General features: G+C 40.4%; 5 protein-coding genes across 5 annotated transcripts; all 5 read left to right on the forward strand.

Moving 5' to 3' along the window:
* The first annotated feature begins 205 nt into the window (after positions 1–205).
* LOC149678612 (speckle-type POZ protein-like) lies at positions 206–3,570 on the forward strand. Its single transcript, XM_089835903.1, has 3 exons — positions 206–346; positions 800–999; positions 2,457–3,570. Exons 1-3 carry the CDS (start codon positions 206–208, stop codon positions 3,454–3,456), a joined length of 1,341 nt encoding a protein of 446 aa, XP_089692029.1. The 3' UTR covers positions 3,457–3,570.
* Positions 3,571–6,020: 2,450 nt separating this feature from the next.
* On the forward strand, positions 6,021–8,123 carry LOC149678613 (speckle-type POZ protein-like). Its single transcript, XM_089836553.1, has 2 exons — positions 6,021–6,243; positions 6,999–8,123. The coding sequence occupies exon 2, from the start codon at positions 7,042–7,044 to the stop codon at positions 7,996–7,998; it is 957 nt and encodes a 318-aa protein (XP_089692679.1). The 5' UTR covers positions 6,021–6,243; positions 6,999–7,041; the 3' UTR covers positions 7,999–8,123.
* Positions 8,124–14,698: 6,575 nt separating this feature from the next.
* Positions 14,699–15,782, forward strand: LOC149678614 (speckle-type POZ protein B-like). The gene is made up of 2 exons (XM_089836554.1): positions 14,699–14,718; positions 14,842–15,782. Exon 2 carries the CDS (start codon positions 15,300–15,302, stop codon positions 15,639–15,641), a length of 342 nt encoding a protein of 113 aa, XP_089692680.1. The 5' UTR covers positions 14,699–14,718; positions 14,842–15,299; the 3' UTR covers positions 15,642–15,782.
* Positions 15,783–17,757: 1,975 nt separating this feature from the next.
* Positions 17,758–20,350, forward strand: LOC149678615 (speckle-type POZ protein B-like). The gene is made up of 2 exons (XM_089835904.1): positions 17,758–17,981; positions 18,593–20,350. Exons 1-2 carry the CDS (start codon positions 17,758–17,760, stop codon positions 19,590–19,592), a joined length of 1,224 nt encoding a protein of 407 aa, XP_089692030.1. The 3' UTR covers positions 19,593–20,350.
* Positions 19,751–20,243, forward strand: LOC149678616 (speckle-type POZ protein-like A). Its single transcript, XM_089835905.1, has 2 exons — positions 19,751–19,786; positions 19,857–20,243. The coding sequence occupies exons 1-2, from the start codon at positions 19,751–19,753 to the stop codon at positions 20,241–20,243; spliced, it is 423 nt and encodes a 140-aa protein (XP_089692031.1).
* Positions 20,351–21,774: the final 1,424 nt, after the last annotated feature.

The following is a 21,774-nucleotide window of genomic DNA, read 5'->3' on the forward strand; positions in this document are numbered from 1 at the left end:
TTTTTGTAACCGCTATACAGTCGGATTTTTAAAATATATGAATAAAGTTTATCTCTTTAGTTTAATAGAGTCTTTACCATTGCATGACATTCTATGAATTTTACTGATAATTCTGTCTTTAAGTATGGGTCTATTGCGACATGAAACTTGCCACGAAGAACTGTAAAAAACACTGCTTATGATCTTATGGTAAACGGACATCTGAATGTCGAATGCCATTTTCAAGTTTAAACTATCCGAATGCCAGTCCATGTCAGTCGGCGACTCGGCGTCGACTCTGAAGCTGACTTCGCTTCCAACTCCATGGATCAAATGCTACAAATACGTTTTTCATGAGCGGCTAATTGTGCCTCTGTTTTTGTTATTATCAAGGTTTATCAACTGAATAAATTAACCCCTTTACCAAAATATTACTAAATTTAGTAAGTTTTTACCTCAAAATATTGGTACTTTCCTCCAAATTAAAGCTAATTAGCTTGTTTATGGTCATACTTTTCCACAATATAGGGACTTGGCAATTCGGGCTTAACTCCGCCCCCAGCGCCATTATGGTATGTTTTTTTACAGAATGTAAGCTATATAAGCCCCTCCTCCTGGTATGTTTTTTAGCACAAGTGGAAGGTAGCCTGACGTTTCATGACGTAGTAATCAAGGTCCCTATTGTTATTTTACTTCATTTCTACCCAACATAGCGGCGTTTTTTTAGCCACTCGTAAATGTTCTCGGACTACATCTTGCTTTAGCGCGAGCAGCCCATTTTTTAAAATTGTTTTTCTGAGTTTTCTCAACTATGAAGTAGACAATAATCAGTTTCCACGAACGTGATCGAGTTCGCTATGCCAATTTGCAAAAGGAAAAGCCTCTTTCTGTAGTCTGTATGATCCGTTTGGCAGCCTATCACGTGATCATAATTTCCCGCGGAAAACGCCACGATATTTTTCAGACACAACTAGTCTGCTTCTGCTATACGCAACAAAAGAACCGTACGAAGCTGCCGAAGTAAGTGCTTTTATGTGAAATTTACGAAAGTTTAAGATTTAAACAAACATAATATTAATAGCCATAAATAAATTACATAAATACAATTATTTCGCTGTGAGTTTTGTGGCGAAATTTCCTTTGCTTAATGTTTAATAAAATACAGTAACTTCTTTCCTTAAAGTAACAGGCGGCTCCATGATCACCCCTAGCATGGTGGCTAATCCTCTGGACACGAATTTTACCTTGCCAAAGGCAGGAACCAATCAGACCTAATGCACTAGGTCCCATTGGTTCCTGCCTTTGGTTAAACTAGCCTTTGCCAAGCTTAGCCAACGTGTAGCGGAAAAGGCATCTTTCAGGGGCATCAACGGAGCCGCCCTTTGCTTTAATGGCAGTGCCATATATCTCCATGTTGTTCTACAGGATTTAACTTTACTTTGTCAATTGCATGTTTCCAATGTCATTAGAAGAATATGAGACAGACAAAAATGTATCTACCTAGACTTAAACTAAAATAATTAAACTACTATTATTTTATATAATCAAATATATTAATCGTATAACGATAGCCTACGGGCATTTGGCTAAGCCTAAACCCTTTGTCAATTGCATGTTTCCAATGTCCCTTTTTTGTCTTTACACGTTTTTTTATTGTTGTAATTTGTGGCGTATCTTATAATTTTCCCTCTCAAGTGGTTAGAATCTCTTTATGGTATTTGTCAGATATCTCCATGTTGTCCTACAGGATCTAAGTTTACTTTGTCAATTTCATATTTCCAATGTTCTTTTTTGTCTTTACCAGTTTTCTATTTTTGCAATTTATGTTTGTAGACACTGCTGTTATCTTCTTATCATTTGCTCTCTCAACTGGTTAGAATCTCTTTATGGTATTTGGTTAATGATTGAGACACATTGGATAGGAGCAAGAACGAATTCAGGATACCATAAGAACGTGGTATGGTAACATTGTCCCCTGGTACCATGAAGTCATACTTCTTTCGAAAACCGATACCGCCTTCGTCCTAGGTAACGCCTTAAAATCCGTTTTTAGCGCCATCGGTGGGTTATAAATCAGTTAAAGTGGCTAGTATCACATTCAGCTTCTCTGGCCTTAAGCCTGGGCGTTACACGGTGAAGTTTAGGAAATCCGTTGTACTGACTTTGTCCCAGATAAATCAGGCTCTCTAATAAAAATCTAGATTCTTTATAACCACTCTTTTTAAATATATCAGTTCATCATTAACGATTTTAACAATTTTTTTCTTGACAACGACACCAACACTCCTAGACCTAGGAGACTCCATTTTCCATATTCCCAAAAATAGGCCCCTCCCTCACATTATGAAAAGTATGACTTCATGGCGCCAGCATTGCCTTGTTTCAACGTTCTTATGGTATCCTGAATTCGTTCTTGATAGGAGATAGTATTTTTCCTTACACAGTGTATTATAGAAAAGCAACAATTATTATTTCAGTTATTGCCTTCCATTGACAAAAATAAAGAACACTCATTTAACGATGGATAACGCTGTTTTAAGTACTGAGAATGAAATCTACGTGTTTAAAGCTTTGTGGACAGTGAAGAACTTTCTGATGTGCCCCGTCTCTGATCAAGGTGAAATCTTAAAGAGTGCTCCATTTTCTTCGAGTAAAGCCAAGGGAATTGTTGAATGGGAAATGAAAATGTACCCAAACGGATCCAAAACCACTAAAGTCGAGGGTTTCGTTGCATTATCTTTAAAAATCCAGCATCTAGCCAATGACATTGAGAAAGTCCTGGCTTCTTTCCATTTCGCAATCATTGATGTCAATGGGATGAAGCAAAAAATTTGGAACGCCGAGAAACACGTCTTTGAAAACAAAGATGGTTGTTGGGGATTGCCTTCATTCGTAAGCCACGAAGAACTGAAAAAACCGGGTAATGATCTTTTGGTAAATGGACATCTGACTGTCGAATGCCACATTGAAGCCACATTCAAGTATAAATTATCCAAATGCAACTCCGTGCCACTCAGCGTTGACTCTGAAACTGATTTCGCTTCCAAGATCATGGCTCATATGCTTGAAGATAAAATTTGCACGGATGTCATCTTAAAGACTGCAGGAACAGAATTTCACTGTCACAAAAGCGTTCTGTCTGCTTGTTCACCCTACTTTCGAGCCATGTTCAGTCACGACATGAAAGAAAATCGTGAAAATGTCGTGGATTTGGGCAATGAGATGGACGCTTCGGAACTAAATGATTTGATCAATTTCATCTACAAGGGGAAAGCCACTAATCTCTTTCAAACTTGCTACACGTTGTACCACGTCGCGGATGTTTACAATCTGGATTTTCTAAAAAATCTATGCGAAGCGGAACTCATCAAGAAAATAACGTCTGAGAGTGCTTTGGATTTACTGAATTTTGCTGAGAAGAATGGCGCCAAAAAGCTTAAAAAATTAGCGGCAAAAAGCATTTTTAAGAGTTTGTAGTTACACCTATGTACCATGTTGTTTGAACCCTAACTTTAAAATTTACTGTTTTTTGTAACCTCTATACAGTCGGATTTTTAAAATATATGAATAAAGTTTATCTCTTTAGTTTAATAGAGTCTTTACCATTGCATGACATTCTATGAATTTTACTGATAATTCTGTCTTTAAGTATGGGTCTATTGCGACAAAAAAAATTCCCCGAAGAACTGTAAAAAACACTGCTTATGATCTTATGGTAAACGGACATCTGAATGTCGAATGCCATTTTCAAGTTTAAACTATCCGAATGCCAGTCCATGTCAGTCGGCGACTCGGCGTCGACTCTGAAGCTGACTTCGCTTCCAAGTCCATGGGTCAAATGCTACAAATACGTTTTTCATGAGCGGCTAATTGTGCCTCTGTTTTTGTTATTATCAAGGCTTATCAACTGAATAAATTAACCCCTTTACCAAAATATTACTAAATTTAGTAAGTTTTTACCTCAAAATATTGGTACTTTCCAAATTATAGCTAATTAGCTTGTTTATGGTCACATTTTCCACAATATAGGGACTTGGCAATTCGGGTTTAACTCCGCCCCCAGCGCCATTATGGTATGTTTTTTTACAGAATGTGAGCTATATAAGCCCCTCCTCCTGGTATGTTTTTTAGCACAAGTGGAAGGTAGCCTGACGTTTCATGGCGTAGTAATCAAGGTCCCTATTGTTATTTTACTTCATTTCTACCCAACATAGCGGCGTTTTTTTAGCCACTCGTAAATGTTCTCGGACTACATCTTGCTTTAGCGAGAGCAGCCCATTTTTACCTCTCCGTGTGACGTAGTCCAGGAGAGGTTCTGTAACGGCCGTGTCTGTGTGTCTGTCTGTGTGTCTGTCTGTGTGTCTGTGTGTCTGTGTGTCTGTGTGTCTGTCTGTTGTTACACCCACGTGACCGCGTTCGCAGTTTGCGTATCGGAGCAAACGTGTTCGCCATTTCCGAACTGCTTTCACAGTCACGGAAATGGCTCCTCTACTTGAGTTCTCATACCACCATCTTCTGGTCTTTGTCCATTCCACTTGGACACCAGTCTGTTCTTACTGGCTTCTAATCACCACCATCTTCTTGGTCTTCGTCCATTCGACTTGGGCACCAGTCTGTACATACTGGCTTCTAATCACCACCATCTTCTGTTCTTTGTCAATCCCACATTGACAACAGTCTGCACTTACACTGGCTACTAACACCACCATCCACTGGTCTTCCGTCTATTCCACATAGACACCAATCTGTATCATTGGCTTCTAACACCACAATCCACTGGTCTTCCGTCTATTCCACATAGACACCAATCTGTATCATTGGCTTCTACTCCATTATCATCGTTTGGTTTTAGGATATACGCGGCGATCAGCTAGGGTTACGAGAAACGTCTAGCCTCCCTAAGGTGGGATCGCCACCAAAGGTTTTCGCAATTGCGCTTTTTCCTTACTATTATAATGGAAACGAATAGTATATATACCCCAAAATCTGAAGGAAGCGGGCAGGAGGGGTACTTTTCACTTTAAACTTCAATATTAGCAAAGTATGAGATAATAATAGGTATAACTTTATTTTAAACGATGTAACTATTATTAATGTTAATTATTGAAGATTAAAATAATTAAAAATAATTATATTTATTTAAATATTAAAGATAAACCTCTCGTGCAAAGAGAGAGAGATTAAATCATTGCCTCCAATATCTACCAAGGCCCGTGAATGCGATATATTTCCTTCATTGCCTCCTATATTTATCAAGGCCCGTGCATTGCGATATATTTTTCAAAACAACAACCAAAATGGGAAGCTCCTCTCAGAAACATAATAATTTCTTTTCTCTGTATATGAATTGAAAATATGGATAATATTGCGCTCCTTCTTTAATGGTATGAATCCTTGCCTGTCTATTAATATTTTACGTAGGAGTAATACGTTCGTTTTGTTTTGATGTGTAAAGTCATCCTACAGAACTATAATATTCCCTTTATCCATAATATAAAGTGAATATGTGGAAATATTTTTCGTAATTATGATGCATTTTGTAGTTTTGTAGCTTTAAAGCTCTGTTTCATTTAGATATTCCAAGGATAGTTTTTAATATTATTATTTGAAATGGCTGTTTATATATTACTTGAGCTATACCACATCTGTATATAGAATAATCCTTGATTTAATGATTTCGTGAAGAAGGCTAAGGTCTGGACTCTGTCGGGTAAATCAAGTATTATCCGCTATAGGCGTAGTGAACCAAAGAGTAAATAATTGAGACCTGAGGTGTAGTAAACTTTGGGTTTTGATGTTCGTGTCTGTAATGAAGGACATTAACGGTTCAGAGTGAGCCGAAAGTTAAATACACGTTTAAATAATCAGGTTTAAATTTTATAATAGAAGAAAGCATCATGGTAGAAATTAGATCACAAAGAAAGGGCTAATCGTAATCGGGTTATAGCTTTGAAGTTTTATTCTTGTTATGGAGCGCATTGACTTCTTGACACGGAGAGGTAATATTTTGGTTTTCCCAACTTGTTTAAAATTGTTTTTCTGAGTTTTCTCAACTATGAAGTAGACAATAATCAGTTTCCACGAACGTGATCGAGTTCGCTATGCCAATTTGCAAAAGGAAAAGCCTCTTTCTGTAGTCTGTATGATCCGTTTGGCAGCCTATCACGTGATCATAATTTCCCGCGGAAAACGCCACGATATTTTTCAGACACAACTAGTCTGCTTCTGCTATACCCAACAAAAGAACCGTACGAAGCTGCCGAAGTAAGTGCTTTTATGTGAAATTTACGAAAGTTTAAGATTTAAACAAACATAATATTAATAGCCATAAATAAATTACATAAATACATTTATTTCGCTGTGAGTTTTGTGGCGAAATCTCCTTTGCTTAATGCTTAATAAAATACAGTAACTTATTTCCTTAATGGCAGTGCCATATATCTCCATGTTGTCCTACAGGATTTAAGTTTACTTGACAATTGCATGTTTCCAATGTCATTAGAAGAATATGAGACAGACAAAAATGTATCTACCTAGACTTAAACTAAAATAATTAAACTACTATTATTTTATATAATCAAATATATTAATCGTATAACGATAGCCTACGGGCATTTGGCTAAGCCTAAACCCTTTGTCAATTGCATGTTTCCAATGTCCATTTTTTGTCATTACACGTTTTTTATTGTTGTAATTTGTGGCGTATCTTATAATTTTCCCTCTCAAGTGGTTAGAATCTCTTTATGGTATTTGTCATATATCTCCATTTTGTCCTACAGCATTTAAGTTTACTTTGTCAATTGCATGTTTCCAATGTTCTTTTTTGTCTTTACAAGTTTTCTATTTTTGCAATTTATGTCTGTAGACACTGCTGTTATCTTCTTGTCATTTGCTCTCTCAACTTCTCAACTGGTTAGAATCTCTTTATGGTATTTGGTTAATGATTGAGACACATTGGATAGGAGATAGTATTTTTCCTTACACAGTGTATTATAGATAAGCAACAATTATTATTTCAGTTATTGAATTCCATTGACAAAAATAAAGAACACTCATTTAAAGATGGATAACGCTGTTTTAAGTACTGAGAATGAAATCTACGTGTTTAATGCTTTGTGGACAGTGAAGAACTTTCTGATGTGCCCCGTCTCTGATCAAGATGAAACCTTGAAGAGTGCTCCATTTTCTTCGAGTAAAGCCAAGGGAATTGTTGAATGGGAAATGGAAATCTACCCTAACGGACGCAAAACCAATAAAGTGGAGGGTGTCGTTGAAATTTATTTATGGATTCAGCCGCTCGCCAATGACATTGAGCTTGTACTGGCTTCTTTCAATTTTTCAATCATCAATGCCAACGGAACAAAGGTAAAAACTTGGAATGCTGAAAAACTCGTCTTTAAAAACGATTCTCGTGGTTGGGGATGTACTTCATTCGTAACCCACGAAGAACTGAAAAAACCGGGTAATGATTTTATGGTAAATGGACATCTGACTGTCGAATGCCACATTGAAGCCACATTCAAGTATAAATTATCCAAATGCATCTCCATGCCACTCTGCGTCGACTCTGAAGCTGATTTCGCTTCCAAGACCATGGCACAAATGCTTGAAGATAAAATTTGCACGGACGTCATCTTAAAGACTGCAGGAACAGAATTTCACTGTCACAAAAGCATTTTGTCTGCTCGTTCACCCTACTTTCGAGCCATGTTCAGTCACGACATGAAAGAAAATCGTGAAAATGTCGTGGATTTGGGCAAAGAGATGGACGCTTCTGAACTAAATGATTTGATCAATTTCATCTACAAGGGGAAAGCCACTAATCTCACTCAAACTTGCTACACGTTGTACCACGTCGCGGATGTTTACAGTCTGGGTTTTCTAAAAAATCTATGCGAAGCTGAACTGATCAAGAAAATAACGTCGGAGAGTGCTTTGGATTTACTGGCTTTTGCTGAGAAGAATGGCGCCAAAAAGCTGAAAACATTAGCGGCGAAACACATTTTTGAGAGTTCATAGTTACAGCTGTCTATGTACTACAAAGTTTATCTCGACAGTTCAATTAAAAGAGCATTTACTATTGCATATTTAGGCTTTTATTGTCAAGGGTCTCCTTTAATGATTAAAAGTTTTTTCCTAACCAGCGTTTGATTTTTCTTCCTTGGTTAAGTTAGAATATGAACAGTTGTGGAGGTTATATCATCAATGTACCTCTGAAGTTACTATAGTTAGACTAACTGGGAACCACAGAGGAGGAGGAACACTCGGCCTGTGTTTGCAGCGGAACCGTTTTTTCCACGTCGTTGGTAACAAGTGAATGATACCAGAAGTAAGATGAGACTAGAAGTACCGAGCTAACCAAGTTCTTCACTTGGTGAAAGTGAATATTCTGGATAACCCACCAACGGTTGGACCTCTGGTTGCGGTTTCTGAATTTTCCCTCCAAAACGTGAGACGCTCGCGACGGTAGACGGCCGAACTAGATTCAAGCACCCGCGTCCGTGTTCCGCGGCTTTAGGTCGAGGGGAAAGGCACGGCCTACTTAGATCATCTCCTCCGTCGCCTGTAAGGCCGTCCGATTTCGTGGGCGCCCTATGCTAAAGGAAAAGTAGCGAAATCCCGCTAGTGCGGCAATTCTCGGGTAGGGGGCGCTCGCATCCGGGACAAACGTCTTAATACATTACTATGGGGAAACTATGCCTTAAAACTGCACTTTTTCATCGGAATTTTTCTATATTTTTAGATGTTTTAGGAATCTAATTTTTACATATATTATTAAATCAAGTAAGAGCTATCTTTTGAAACTTATTTCATAATTTTCCGTCCATTAGTTTTGCTGCAATCGTTATCGAAAATTCGAAGTTTCTAGCCGCGAAGTTCGAGTTTATCGGCTTCGAATGTTTCGATAACGATTGCAGCAAAACTAATGGACGGAAAATTATGAAATAAGTTTCAAAAGATAGCTCTTACTTGATTTAATAATATATGTAAAAATTAGATTCCTAAAACACATAAAAATATAGAAAAATTCCGATGAAAAAGTGCAGTTTTAAGGCATAGTTTCCCCATAGTAATGTATTAAGACGTTTGTCCCGGATGCGAGCGCCCCCTACCCGAGAATTGCCGCACTAGCGGGATTTCGCTACTTTTCCATTAGCATAGGGCGCCCACGAAATCGGACGGCCTTACAGGCGACGGAGGAGATGATATAAGTAGGCCGTGGGAAAGGGATAGGAAATTTTTTTGGAACTCGACCAACTTTTTTCTCTCTAGTGTAGGCGCCATGGAAGCGGCATAAAATCCTCAAATTTGTCACTAGTGCCAGGATCTAGTACCAATGCTAGAGCTCTTTACTTCAAGTCTCAACTTACGTCTGACGATACCAAAGGCAATTTCCTATATAGATTCAATTATTTGGTTAACCGAATCGACTCGCGAGTCGTATAATTCAATGTTATAATTTTGCCACGGACTCAATCCTTAATTATTTATCTATTGATTCCATAATTTACTTCTTTTCGCTTGTTCTTACCTGATGGAAGAGGTACGGAGTAGTAATCCACATCTCTTACCTTTGAGTAGAGATGAAGTTGAAATCTCCGTAGCCTCTGTACCCGTATCTACGTCTACGAATTCATCCCAGCATCATTTGCGTTTTGTGGGTGTTAGGATGTTAACTATCCCAAATCTTAATGACATAAACGACTAGTATAACAGATTAATACTTTAATGGTAATCAATTCTTAGAGTTACATTGGTTAATAGTTCAGCATGAACTGCTCGTTATCGAGGCGCGAGAGAGAGTAAAGCGTGCTTGCTTTAGGAGCAAGTATTAGGTTTTTTGCGTATGGTGGCGCCCTCACTTATTGACGGCGCGCTCTGGAACTAACAATGCAAACAATACTAACAATACCTTCCCCGTAAAAAAAAGTGCGCTTGTGGGAGACAGTTTATAAGTTCAGTTTGATAACTTGTTTTGTTGCACGTGTGGATCTTCTGAGTGACGTAACGGGCGGTGGAGAAGTACGTGCTGGAATTGTCGGAACTACTGCCGGTTGAGGTTGCGGTGATGCGGTAGCAACCCTGGGTGCAAGGTGAAGGTTTTGAGCGAATTGTTTTGGTCGTGACCGGCGATTTATGAAGATGGGCGTTTCTTCGACGCTGCTGGCGAGGTTCTCGCGATTCTGTGGTCGTCGCTCGTCTGGTTCTTTCCCTTTTAGCAGTCGGATTTGGTCCTTGTGGCGTATAAGGTGAAAGCCGTCGTCTGTGAGGATTTCGTACATTATGCTGCCACGTAGTTTCATGATTGTTCCAATCTTCCATTTAACTCCGACACCGAAGTTAAGGGCGAGAACCCTCTTGCCCGGAACCAACTGTCTGGCTTCCTCGTACGATCCACTTGCGGAATGTTTGCGGGTCTCAGCTTCCTTGGGATGGAAGAGATCCATTTTGGTCAGTATGGAACGACCTAAGAAAAGATCCGATGGGGACTTGCCGTCTCGAATGGGTGTGCGACGATAGTTTACAAGAAATCGAGCGAGGCGTGCGTCGAGCGTACCTTCTGTGTAAAGGTCGAGGCCAGCTGCGATGATGTCTACTTCCAGATTGGTATCGCCATTCAGTTTCTTGAGTGTCGTTTTCACAGTGCGAACTGTCCGCTCGGCTTGCCCATTGGACTGGGGATGGTATGGGGCGGTAGTCAGGTGCTCTATACCATTGTTGACCACGAATTCTCGGAATTCTTTGCTTGTGAAGCATGGTCCATTATCGGACACAAGTAGTGGGATGACGCCAAAGCGTGCCATGTGCTGTCTCAGGCACTGAGTGACAGTGGTGGATGACGTGGACCTAGTCACGTCGACTTCTATCCACTTGGAAAAAGCGTCGACCGTCACGAGTAGGTAACGGTTATCGAGCGGGCCAGCAAAATCGGTGTGAACTCTTCTCCAAGGTGCGGACTCAGCAGGCCAAGGAGAGTAAACTGTGGCTGGCTTTGGGGCGTTCTGGCGACATACTTCACAAGAGTGCGCCATACTTTCGATGCTTGCGTCGATACCCGGCCACCAAACTTTGGACCTAGCGAGCTCCTTCATTTGCCGTACACCTTGGTGCGAACTATGGAGTTCGGCTAGTATCTTCGACTGAAGTTTCTCTGGGACGATTACTTTGTTGCCCAGGAGTAAGATGCCGTTGGCTATCGTTATCTCATTCGAGCGGCGGTGGTATATTTTGAAGTTTTCCTTCGTTACCTTGTTATTTGGCCATCCATTCCTAGTGAGCCGGAGTATTTCTTTCAGCAGCGGGTCTTCCCCAGTAGCTTGGGCCATTTCTTGCGCGTTAATGGGACTGCGCGGACCTCCATTAATCAATAAGACCACTTCTGCCGGTAAAGGGGGTTCCCAATCAGGAGTAGGTAATGGCAATCGACTCAGACCGTCCGCGTTACCATGGAGTTCGCCCTTCTTGTGGATTATGCGATAATCATAGGCCGAAAGCAGTAGCGCCCACCTCTGGATCCTGGCAGCAGCCATTGCCGGCACCGGCTTATCTTCAGCGAAGAGGAAAACCAAAGGCTTGTGGTCTGTGACCAGGGTAAACTTCTTTCCGAGCAAATAATCGCGGAATCGCGTGATCCCGAAGATCAACGATAAGGCCTCTCGTTCGATTTGCGGGTAATTCTGCTCTGCTTTTGATAAGGTGCGCGACGCGAACGCGATCGGTCGTTCTTGGTCTTCCACCATGTGAGAGATTACCGCTCCCACCCCGACTGGAGAAGCGTCGCAAGCTAATATCACGTCCTTCTTCGGGTCAAACAGTACCAGCAGGTCCGTTGATTGGATGGCGCGTTTAGCAGCTTCGAAGGTAGCTTGGTGAGTTTCGTTCCAAGCCCAGTCGTTGTCTTTGTGTAACAGGCTGTACAGCGGCGCGAGTAATGTCGATGCTGTAGGGATGAATCGTGAGTAATAATTGACTAACCCAAGGAACGATCGGAGTTCCGGAACGTTTTGCGGTGCTGGTGCGTCGTTAATCGCTTCCAATTTTTGCATTTGAGGGTGGAGGCCTTTTGCGTCGAGCCTGTAGCCCAAAAAGTCCATAGCCGGAAGCAAAAATTGACATTTAGCGCGGTTTAACTTCAAACCGTTGTCAAGGAAGGTTTGAAAAACTTGTTTCAAACTCCGGATGAGATCGTTAGTGGATTTGCCGCCCAGTCCAATGTCATCTTGGAAGGGTAGAGTACACGGGTGTCCGAAGAGTAATGTTTCCATATAACGCTGGAAAATTGCAGCCGACGATGACAATCCCACCGGCAGGCGGTTCATCGTGAATAGGCCCTTGATTGTATTTATTACAACATACTTCTTCGATTCTTCATCCAACTCAAGCTGGTTATATGCGTTTCGCATGTCCAATCTCGCAAAAATTACACACCCTGCCAGTTTTGCGAACACGTCCTCAACCTTCGGAAGAGGATATTGTTCAGTGTCTACTATTTTGTTTGTAGTCACCTTATAGTCCCCGCAGAGTCTAATCGAACCATCCTTCTTCATGACTGGTACAACCGGCGTGGCGAACGCTGCCACGGATACTGGCGAGATGATGCCTTCATCTTCCAGACGTCTAAGCTCATTTTCCACCCGTTCTCGTAAGTGGTATGGAACCGGCCTGGCCTTAAAAAATTTTGGTTGTGGAGCGTCAGGTTTAATGTGTATTTTTACTTTAGTGTCCTTTAGGCACCCCATTCCAGGAGTGAAAACTTCTTTGTACGTGTTTAGCAAGGCGTCCAATTGTTTGTTACCGTCCGTAACGGCGGCAACGGAATCTGTGATTTCTGGTAGAATACTGAAGGCGGTACACATCCAGTTTCTTCCGAGGAGGCTGGGACTTTGCCCTCCTACGACTACGAGAGGTAATGATAATGATTTACCCTTGTATGTGGCGGTTACCGTTAGTTGCCCTTGGACATCCAGGCTGTGCCCCGTAACTGAGGCTAGTTTCACGTGGCAAGGTTCTAATGGCTGAGTGTGCTGGATACTATGCAACAACTCCGATGACACGATCGTGTAGCCTGACCCTGTATCGACTTGGAACTGTACCGGCGAGCCGTTGATCTCCATTGAAACTTGAATGGCAGATGGCGGTCGTTCCATGTGAGGAATGTCATCGGAAGTGGCTAGCGCAGCGCAAGATTCCGTGACTACGAATATGTCGTCGTATTCTGGTAACTGATTATCGAGTTCGGTAGTCGTGACGTGATTGGTCTGTCCTCTTGCTCTGGTTTTACGTCTGTCGTGCTTCTTGAACCGATTGCTAGTAGTTTGAGGCCTTGAAGGTTTCTTACTGTTTCGGCATGCCTTCGATAGATGCCCCATTTTCCTACAATGGTGGCACTCGTAGTCCTTATAGGGACACGCTTCATCCGCGTGTTCGGTGCTTGTACATCTGCCGCAAGAAGCGGAAGCGGCATTAGTTGCTGTTCCTTGGCGTGGAAGATTCGTATTTTTCCGCTGCGTGCGGTTGGTGGCTACGTGATTTACTGTCGTATCATCGTGCTCATGCGATTTCAATGCTTTTGTATCGACTTCAACTTTCTCGAGTTGTTTAGCCTTTTCGATGGCTAGCTGCAATGTTATACCCTTAATTTGGAGTAATTGCCTTTGAACGTGATCATTATTTATTCCACAGACCAGCCGGTCGCGTAGGGTAGTGTCCAAGTTGTCATTGAACCCGCAAAACTCTGCAGCCTTCCTGATAGCTGCTACATACATGGCGACTGACTCGCCGGTTTTACGGTCCCTCTTGTAGAATTTGTAACGCTCTACGATTTCTGTAGGTATAGGCTCGTAATGATCATTCAGAAACTTTACCAATTCAGTAAAGGACTTCTCTGTCGGTTTGCTGGGATGAGTGAGGGAACGTAATGTACAATACGCGTCTTTGCCGATTACAGTCAGTAATATGGCTCGTTTATCCTCCAATACTTCAGCATTCTCGATATCGGTATTTGTAGCTCGTGTGCGAATGCCATTCGCGATAAAATATAACTCTAGACGTTCTATATAAATTGTCCATTGCTCCGATTCCGAATTAAAAGGTGGATAAAGTCCGAAATTACTTCCGTTGTTGTTAGCCATGCTTTGTAAGGGCTAAAAATCCAATATGGCAGCGGCCAGTCCTTGTAGAAGCGGAAGCGTGAGCGCGAGGCTTAGCGGTGCCTGTTATATGCGGTACAGCGTGTACGCGAGGCTTACGTTAGGCTTAAGTTCGTTCCTTCGATGCGGTAGTCGCGGCGTGGTTAACGGCGCGATTACTTTCCCGAGAAAAAAAAAACAAAAAGCGCGAGGTCGTAAATATCTCCGTCGCCAATTGTTAGGATGTTAACTATCCCAAATCTTAATGACATAAACGACTAGTATAACAGATTAATACTTTAATGGTAATCAATTCTTAGAGTTACATTGGTTAATAGTTCAGCATGAACTGCTCGTTATCGAGGCGCGAGAGAGAGTAAAGCGTGCTTGCTTTAGGAGCAAGTATTAGGTTTTTTGCGTATGGTGGCGCCCTCACTTATTGACGGCGCGCTCTGGAACTAACAATGCAAACAATACTAACAGTGGGGTCGAGCAGTACGAAACGTCAATAATGCCCGTGGTACCTTAAAAATATTAGCTAATTCATGAGAACTAGCTTTTATTTTGAAATGGCGGTGACTAACAGGGCGGCTAACCATCCTCCTCTCAGGTTATTTTTTCCATAAACTAAGCGCTTTGTGGTAGTCTCATCCTAGAACAGACTGCAATTTCAAAATTTTACCCACTTGTGCACCCATTTAATTCCAATACCAAAATTCTATCTTGAAATCAGGATTTTTAGGCCAACGTGATTACCTGCACCAAAGAATATTCTACTCGGAGATGCAAAACCCTTTTTTAAATAAACCGAAACCTAAGCTCAAAGAAAGCTAAAAATTTGTGAAAGAACTTATGTACTATGTTATTTGAAGCCGAATTTTAAAATATGCTATAGACCTATTTACTGTTGTTTGTAACCGCTATACGGTCGAATTTTTAAAATATATGAATAAAGTTTATCTCTTAAGTTCAATAGTCTTTACCATTGCATCACATTTTATGGATTTCACTTCACTAAGTATGGGTCTATTGTGACATAGAAATTGCTCTTGCCAACCAGAAGTGTGATTTTCCTTCGTCCAGTCGGGTCATTGGTAGAGGTGGACAATATTGTATGCATATGTATATGCCTCTAAATTCACAATAGTTCGAGATATAAAAGTGGAGGAGCTCTGCTAGAAAGATCTCTTCATGTCTGCTCGTTCACCCTACTTTCGAGCCATGTTCAGTCACGACATGAAAGAAAATCGTGAAAATGTCGTGGCTTTGGGCAAAGAGATGGACGCTTCTGAACTAAACGATTTGATCAATTTCATCTATAAGGGGAAAGCCACTAATCTCTTTCAAACTTGCTACACGTTGTACCACGTCGCGGATGTTTACAGTCTGGGTTTTTTAAAAAGTCTATGCGAAGCGGAACTGATCAAGAAAATAACGTCAGAGAGTGCTTTGGATTTACTGAATTTTGCTGAGAAGAATGGCGCCAAAAACCTTAAAAAATTAGCGGCAAAACGCATTTTTAAGAGTTTGTAGTTACACCTATGTACTATGTTGTTTGAACCCTAACTTTAAAATTTATTGTTTTTGTAACCTCTATACAGTCGGATTTTTAAAATATATGAATAAAGTTTATCTCTTTAGTTTAATAGAGTCTTTACCATTGCATGACACTATGAATTTCACTGATAATTCTGTCATTAAGTATGGGTCTATTGCGACATAAAAGTTGCCACGAAGAACTGAAAAAACACTGGTTATGATCGTATGGTAAACGGACATCTGAATGTCGAATGCCATTTTCAAGTTTAAATTATCCGAATGCCAGTCCATGTCAATCGGCGTCGACTCTGAAGCTGATTTCGCTTCCAAGTCCATGGGTCAAATGCTACACATACGTTTTTCATGAGCGGCTAATTGTGCCTCTGTTTTTGTTATTATCAAGGTTTATCAACTGAATAAATTAACCCCTTTACCAAAATATTACTAAATTTAGTAAGTTTTTACCTAAAAATATTGGTACTTTTCCCAATTATAGTCAGTAGCCCTATCTTGGAACTCTTTCTCAAGCTCTTTGGAAAGTAATATTTTTCAGTACCAAATAAGTTACTGAAGTTAAAAAGCAGACCAATACAATAAGTTTGAACTATTGCCGATCGATTGCACCCATTTTCAGATTGCTAAGACGCGTACTTTTCCTACAAAATGGGTTTTAAGAAAGGTCGATTTCAGCCCTAACTTGGAACGGTCCGTCCTAAATTGGAACGCCACCGTTCTAAATTGGAACACCCCGTCCTAATTTGGAACACCCTAATTTCAATACGAAAAAATCTGAGTTTTTGTAACTAATAATAAGCAAATATAATTTGTTAGCGATGCTACGACCATCTAGCGACCAACGCTTGCCATTTTATACCTGTACATATATTTTAAAGGGCACTGAGTGTCATCTGCTTAAAGCTTCAAAAATTGGCGCACTGTCAGTTCATTAGGGTTAAACATTGTAAATTAAATGCACTCTAACGGTATTTCGAATGAAATAATTACCAAGTTAGATCAAAGTAACCTACACTGTTATGTTTTTGTGGCGTAATTGTGTCGAATCTACATTTTACATCAAGTGAGTCATGATACGGTGTTTGGAAGTATAGTTAAAGCCAATATCACTCGGCCACATGCTAAATCAGCTAAAATTGGCATCACGTTTATGACTAAATCTGGATACTGGGCTAATAATTCCCGTATCTTTTCCGCATCTTAATCTACGCTAAGGGACCAAAATTATTAAACAGGTAATGAATCAACGCATCTTCTAAGGTCTTTTTTGTTGTCCTTTAGTGAGTAAAACATTAGTTATGGGTGTAAAAAGATGGAGTAAATTTCCGTGTTTCGGGGTGTTCCATTTTAGGCAAATGATGACATATTTTCTATTCGAGTTTTCTCAATAATTTTTGGGCCTAACCTGGCGTTTAGTGTTTAATTTGAAGAGAAAGATCCGACGTTTTCAATGGAATCGTTTTCGTAAGCCTATGTTTCTCCCATTGGCCGTGAAAGCTTATTTCCCGAGACCCATGGGAGAACTTTCACTTCATTTTGGAAAAAATAAATTATGCAAAATATGAGGTTGTCTAATTACGCTTGTATCGTCTCTGGAATTTATGATAGAGTCTTGAGGCCGTGCTTTATGGATAGAGGGATGTTCATTCTTCCAAATGAGCCCTTAAAATATTCATTTGAAGCTCTCAAACTTAAGTTATAACGATTTTAAGAAAAGTGTTCCAAATTAGAGCTGTTCCAAATTAGGGCAGCTGACCCTATAGCTAATTAGTTTGTTTATGGTCACCTTTTTCCACAATATTGTTATTTTACTTCATTTCTAACCTAAAAAGCGGCGCATTTTTAGCCACTCGTAAATTTTCTCGGACTTCTTCTTGCTTTAGCGCGAGCAGACCATTTTTAAAATTGTTCTCTTATAGCGTTTTCCTTTGGGTCCTCGCGGAGCGCTCCCATGGAGGAATAAAACTAGGAGAATCCTATTCTTCTAAAACAGTCTTTAACGAAGCTGGAAACTACTACTACCATTTTTATTGCTCCTTGGGAGCGCTCCGCGAGGACCCAAAGGAAAACGCTTTTAGTTTTCTCAATCTCAACTATGAAGCAGACGATAATCAGTTACCACGAACGTGATCGAGTTTGCTATCCCAATTTGCCAAAGAAAAAGCCTCTTTCTGAAGTCCACTCTGTAGTCTGTACCTGTTTGATCCGTTTGGCAGCCTATCACGTTGCCATATTTTTCCCGCGGAAAACGCCACAATATTCTTCAGACACAGTCTGCTTCTGCTATACGCAACAAAAGAACCGTACGAAGCTGCCGAAGTAAGTGCTTTTATGAGAAATTTACGAAAGTTTAAGATTTAAACAAACATAATATAATTAGCCATAAATAGATTACATAAATACATTAATTACGCTGTGAGTTTTGTGGTGAAATTTCCTTTGATTTATGTTTAATGAAGTACAGTAACTTTTTTCCTTAAGGGCCGTGTCATATGTCTCCATGTTGTCCTACAGGATTAAGTTTACTTTATCAATTGCATGCTTCCAATGTTCTTTTTTGTCTTTACAAGTTTTATATTGTTGCAATTTGTATTTGAGGACATTGCTGATATCTTTTTATCATTTGCTCTCTCAACTGCATGTTAGAATCTTTTTATGGTACTTGGTTAAAGGGGCTGGCCGGAGCTGTTGGGGTGAAGGGGGGGGGGTCAAACTGTTGGTTAGCATATTGTTTACCTGCCCACCGCGACGGTGGCGCATTTCTTATGGCCAAAGAGCTGGGTGTTTTCCCCCTGAACTAAGGTCGGACTTCACCCCAACCGCGCCGGTTAGTCCCTTTAATGATTGAGACCTTGTTGAGACACATTGAGTAGGAGCTAGTATCTTTCCTTACACAGTGTATTATAGAAAAGCAACAATTATTATTTCAGTTATTGTCTTCCATTGTCAAAAATAAAGAACAACGCTCATTTAAAGATGGATAACACTGTTTTACATACTAAGAATGAAATATACGTGTTTAAAGCTTTGTGGACAGTGGAGAACTTTCTGATGTGCCCCGTCTCTCAAGATGGAAAATTAAAGAGTGCTCCATTTTCTTCGAGTAAAGCCAAGGGAATTGTGGAATGGGAAATGGAAATCTACCCTAACGGACGAAAAAAAAATAATTCGGAGGGTGCCGTCGAATTATATTTAAACATTAAGCCACTAGCCAATGACATTGAGCTAGTACTGGCTTCACCCAGTTTTTCAATCATCAATGCCAACGGAACAAAGCGAAAAACTTGGAATGCTGGAAAAATCATCTATAAAAACGATTCTCTTGGTTGGGGATGTACTTCATTCGTAACCCACGAAGAACTGAATAAACCGGGTAATGATCTTTTGGTAAATGGACATCTGACTGTCGAATGCCACATTGAAGCCACATTCAAGCATAAATTATCCAAATGCATCTCCATGCCACTCTGCGTCGACTCTGAAGCTGATTTCACTTCTAAGACCATGACGCAAATGCTCGAAGATAAAATTTGCACGGACGTCATCTTAAAGACTGCAGGAACAGAATTTCACTGTCACAAAAGCGTTCTGTCTGCTCGTTCACCCTACTTTCGAGCTATGTTCAGTCACGACGTGAAAGAAAATCGTGAAAATGTCGTGGATTTGGGCAAAGAGATGGACGCTTCGGAACTAAACGATTTGATCAATTTCATCTATAAGGGGAAAGCCGCTAACCTCTTTCAAACTTGCTACACGTTGTACCACGTCGCGGATGTTTACAGTATGAGTTCTCTAAAAAATCTATGCGAAGCGGAATTAATCAAGAAAATAACATCAGAGAGTGCTTTGGATTTACTGACTTTTGCTGAGAAGAATGGCGCTAAAAAGCTTAAAAAATTAGCAGCAAAACACATTTTTGAGAGTTCATAGTTACAGCTGTCTATGTACTACAAAGTTTATCTCGACAGTTCAATTAAAAGAGCCTTTACTATTGCATATTAAGGCTTTTATTGTCCAGGGTCTCCTTTAATGATTAAAAGTTTTTTCCTAACCAGCGTTTGATTTTTCTTCCTTGGTTAAGTTAGAATATGAACAGTTGTGAAGATTATTGCAAGGATATCAATGTACCTCTGAAGTTACTATAGTTAGACTAACTGGGGACTACAAAGGGGGAGAAACACTCGCTCTGTTTAGCGTTTGGACCCCACATTTTATGAAATTGGATGTCACAAAAGCGTCCTGTCTGCTCGTTCACCCTACTTTCGAGCCATGTTCAGTCACGACGTGAAAGAAAACCGTGAAAATGTCGTGGATTTGGGCCAAGAGATGGACGCTTCGGAACTAAATGATTTGATCAATTTCATCTACAAGGGGAAAGCCACTAATCTCTTTCAAACTTGCTACACATTGTACCACGTCGCCGATGTTTACAGTCTGGATTTTCTAAAAAATCTATGCGAAGCTGAACTCATCAAGAAAATAACGTCTGAGAGTGCTTTGGATTTACTGAATTTTGCCGAGAAGAATGGCGCCAAAAAGCTTCAAAAATTAGCAGCGAAACACATTTTTGACAGTTTATAGTTACACAACAAAGTGTAACAACAGTTCATTTAAATTAGCATTTAATATTGCTTTTTAAGGCTAATATTGTCAAGGGTCTCCTTTAATGATTAAAAGTTTTTTCCTAACCAGCGTTTGATTTTCTTCCTTGGTTAAGTTAGAATATGGGTAGTTGTGGAGGTTATTGCATTAATTTGAATGTACCTCTGAAGTTACAATAATTAGACTCTGGGAACCACAAAGGGGGGGGGAAGGACCCTCGTCCCGCGTTTGCGGCTGGACCACACATTTTTTGAAATTGAAAAGCTGCTATGCGGTTACCACGGGCCCAATCCTAAATTATCTATCTATAGATTCCATAGTTAACTTCTTTTCGCATGCTTTTACCATAGAGGAGAGATGGAGTACTAAACTCCGTACATATAACGTAGCCTCTGTACCTCCCAGCATCCTTGGCGTTTTTAACATCGTACGGTACGAAACGTCAACAATGTCCGTGGGTGACTTAAAAATAGCAGCTAATTCATGAGATCTAGGTTCTATTTTGAAATGGCGCTTCACGGTAGCACTAAATAATTACCTACCAATTGCCTACTTTTATAGTCCCACAACAACATTTTTACTCCATCTCACCTCCCTCCATTTATTAACTAATTTATTGGACCAAAACGGATGTAGATACAACACCATCTCTAGGCAAAGTAAATAGTTTTTGCGTATTTTAAAGATGGCGGGGCCCATTTAGGCGGGATTTTAGTTTTGACGTAATAGGACACGTGATATTTGGTCCAATTTTCTTATAACTTCCTGATAGGGATAGTAGCTGCTGCTAGAGGGCGTTTGAAACATGCAAACTTATCTTTTAGGGGGAACGAACAATCCCATTGGGAAGCTAGACCTTTCTCGTAACCCTAGTCAATCGCCGCATACATCTTAACCCTAACGATGATATTGGAGTATAAGCCAATATGGCCTTCTGTGAACTGCGAACGCGGTCCGGATATGGCAAATACGTTTGCTCCGATTTGCTTACTGTGAGCGCGGTGACATACAGACAGACATATACACACAGACACGTCCAGTGTAATAGCTCTTAATGACGTCATGGTTACTCTGAGAGGTAAAAATCGCTGATCTTTCACGACAAAACTTGTAGAATAGCTTGTCATAAAAATGTTTAAATTTTTTTTGCGTTCTTCAACCTTCCACATTCCACTTCTTTCACTTTCTTAAAGGGGCTGGCCGGAGTTGATGGGGTGAAGGGGGGGTCAAACTGTTTAAATATTGCTTGCCCGCCCACCACGACGGTGGCGCCATTCCTTATGGCCAAAGAGCTGGGTGTTTTCCCCCTGAACTAAGGGCGGTCTCCCCCCAACAGCGCCGGTGAGCCCCTTTAACACGGCATTTCCAATTTCTATTTCCCATAAAACCCTATAGACGTTTTCATTTCATTCAAAGTAGAAGTTCCATCAATTAAATTGCACGGTCTGTTTATGTTTTTGTCGGCGTTAAATAGGTTAAACTTGTTTTGTCCCGAAATCGAATATACAGT

Source organism: Phalangium opilio, unplaced genomic scaffold (genome assembly GCF_054372755.1).
Source record: "Phalangium opilio isolate 3A_F unplaced genomic scaffold, DU_Popi_V2 ptg000042l_1, whole genome shotgun sequence".
NCBI lineage: Eukaryota > Metazoa > Arthropoda > Arachnida > Opiliones > Phalangiidae > Phalangium > Phalangium opilio.

Bases quoted from the DNA above. Each gene is read 5' to 3' on its own strand.
- LOC149678612 (XM_089835903.1), top strand. From the start codon at position 206: ATGTCGAATGCCATTTTCAAGTTTAAACTATCCGAATGCCAGTCCATG. The intron at 347-799 runs GTGCCTCTGTTT...ACTATGAAGTAG, and splicing joins TTTTTCATGAGCGGCTAATT to ACAATAATCAGTTTCCACGA. The intron at 1,000-2,456 runs GTAAGTGCTTTT...TTATTATTTCAG, and splicing joins AACCGTACGAAGCTGCCGAA to TTATTGCCTTCCATTGACAA.
- LOC149678613 (XM_089836553.1), top strand. From the start codon at position 7,042: ATGGATAACGCTGTTTTAAGTACTGAGAATGAAATCTACGTGTTTAAT.
- LOC149678614 (XM_089836554.1), top strand. From the start codon at position 15,300: ATGTCTGCTCGTTCACCCTACTTTCGAGCCATGTTCAGTCACGACATG.
- LOC149678615 (XM_089835904.1), top strand. From the start codon at position 17,758: ATGAAGCAGACGATAATCAGTTACCACGAACGTGATCGAGTTTGCTAT. The intron at 17,982-18,592 runs GTAAGTGCTTTT...TTATTATTTCAG, and splicing joins AACCGTACGAAGCTGCCGAA to TTATTGTCTTCCATTGTCAA.
- LOC149678616 (XM_089835905.1), top strand. From the start codon at position 19,751: ATGAACAGTTGTGAAGATTATTGCAAGGATATCAAT. The intron at 19,787-19,856 runs GTACCTCTGAAG...CGCTCTGTTTAG, and splicing joins ATTATTGCAAGGATATCAAT to CGTTTGGACCCCACATTTTA.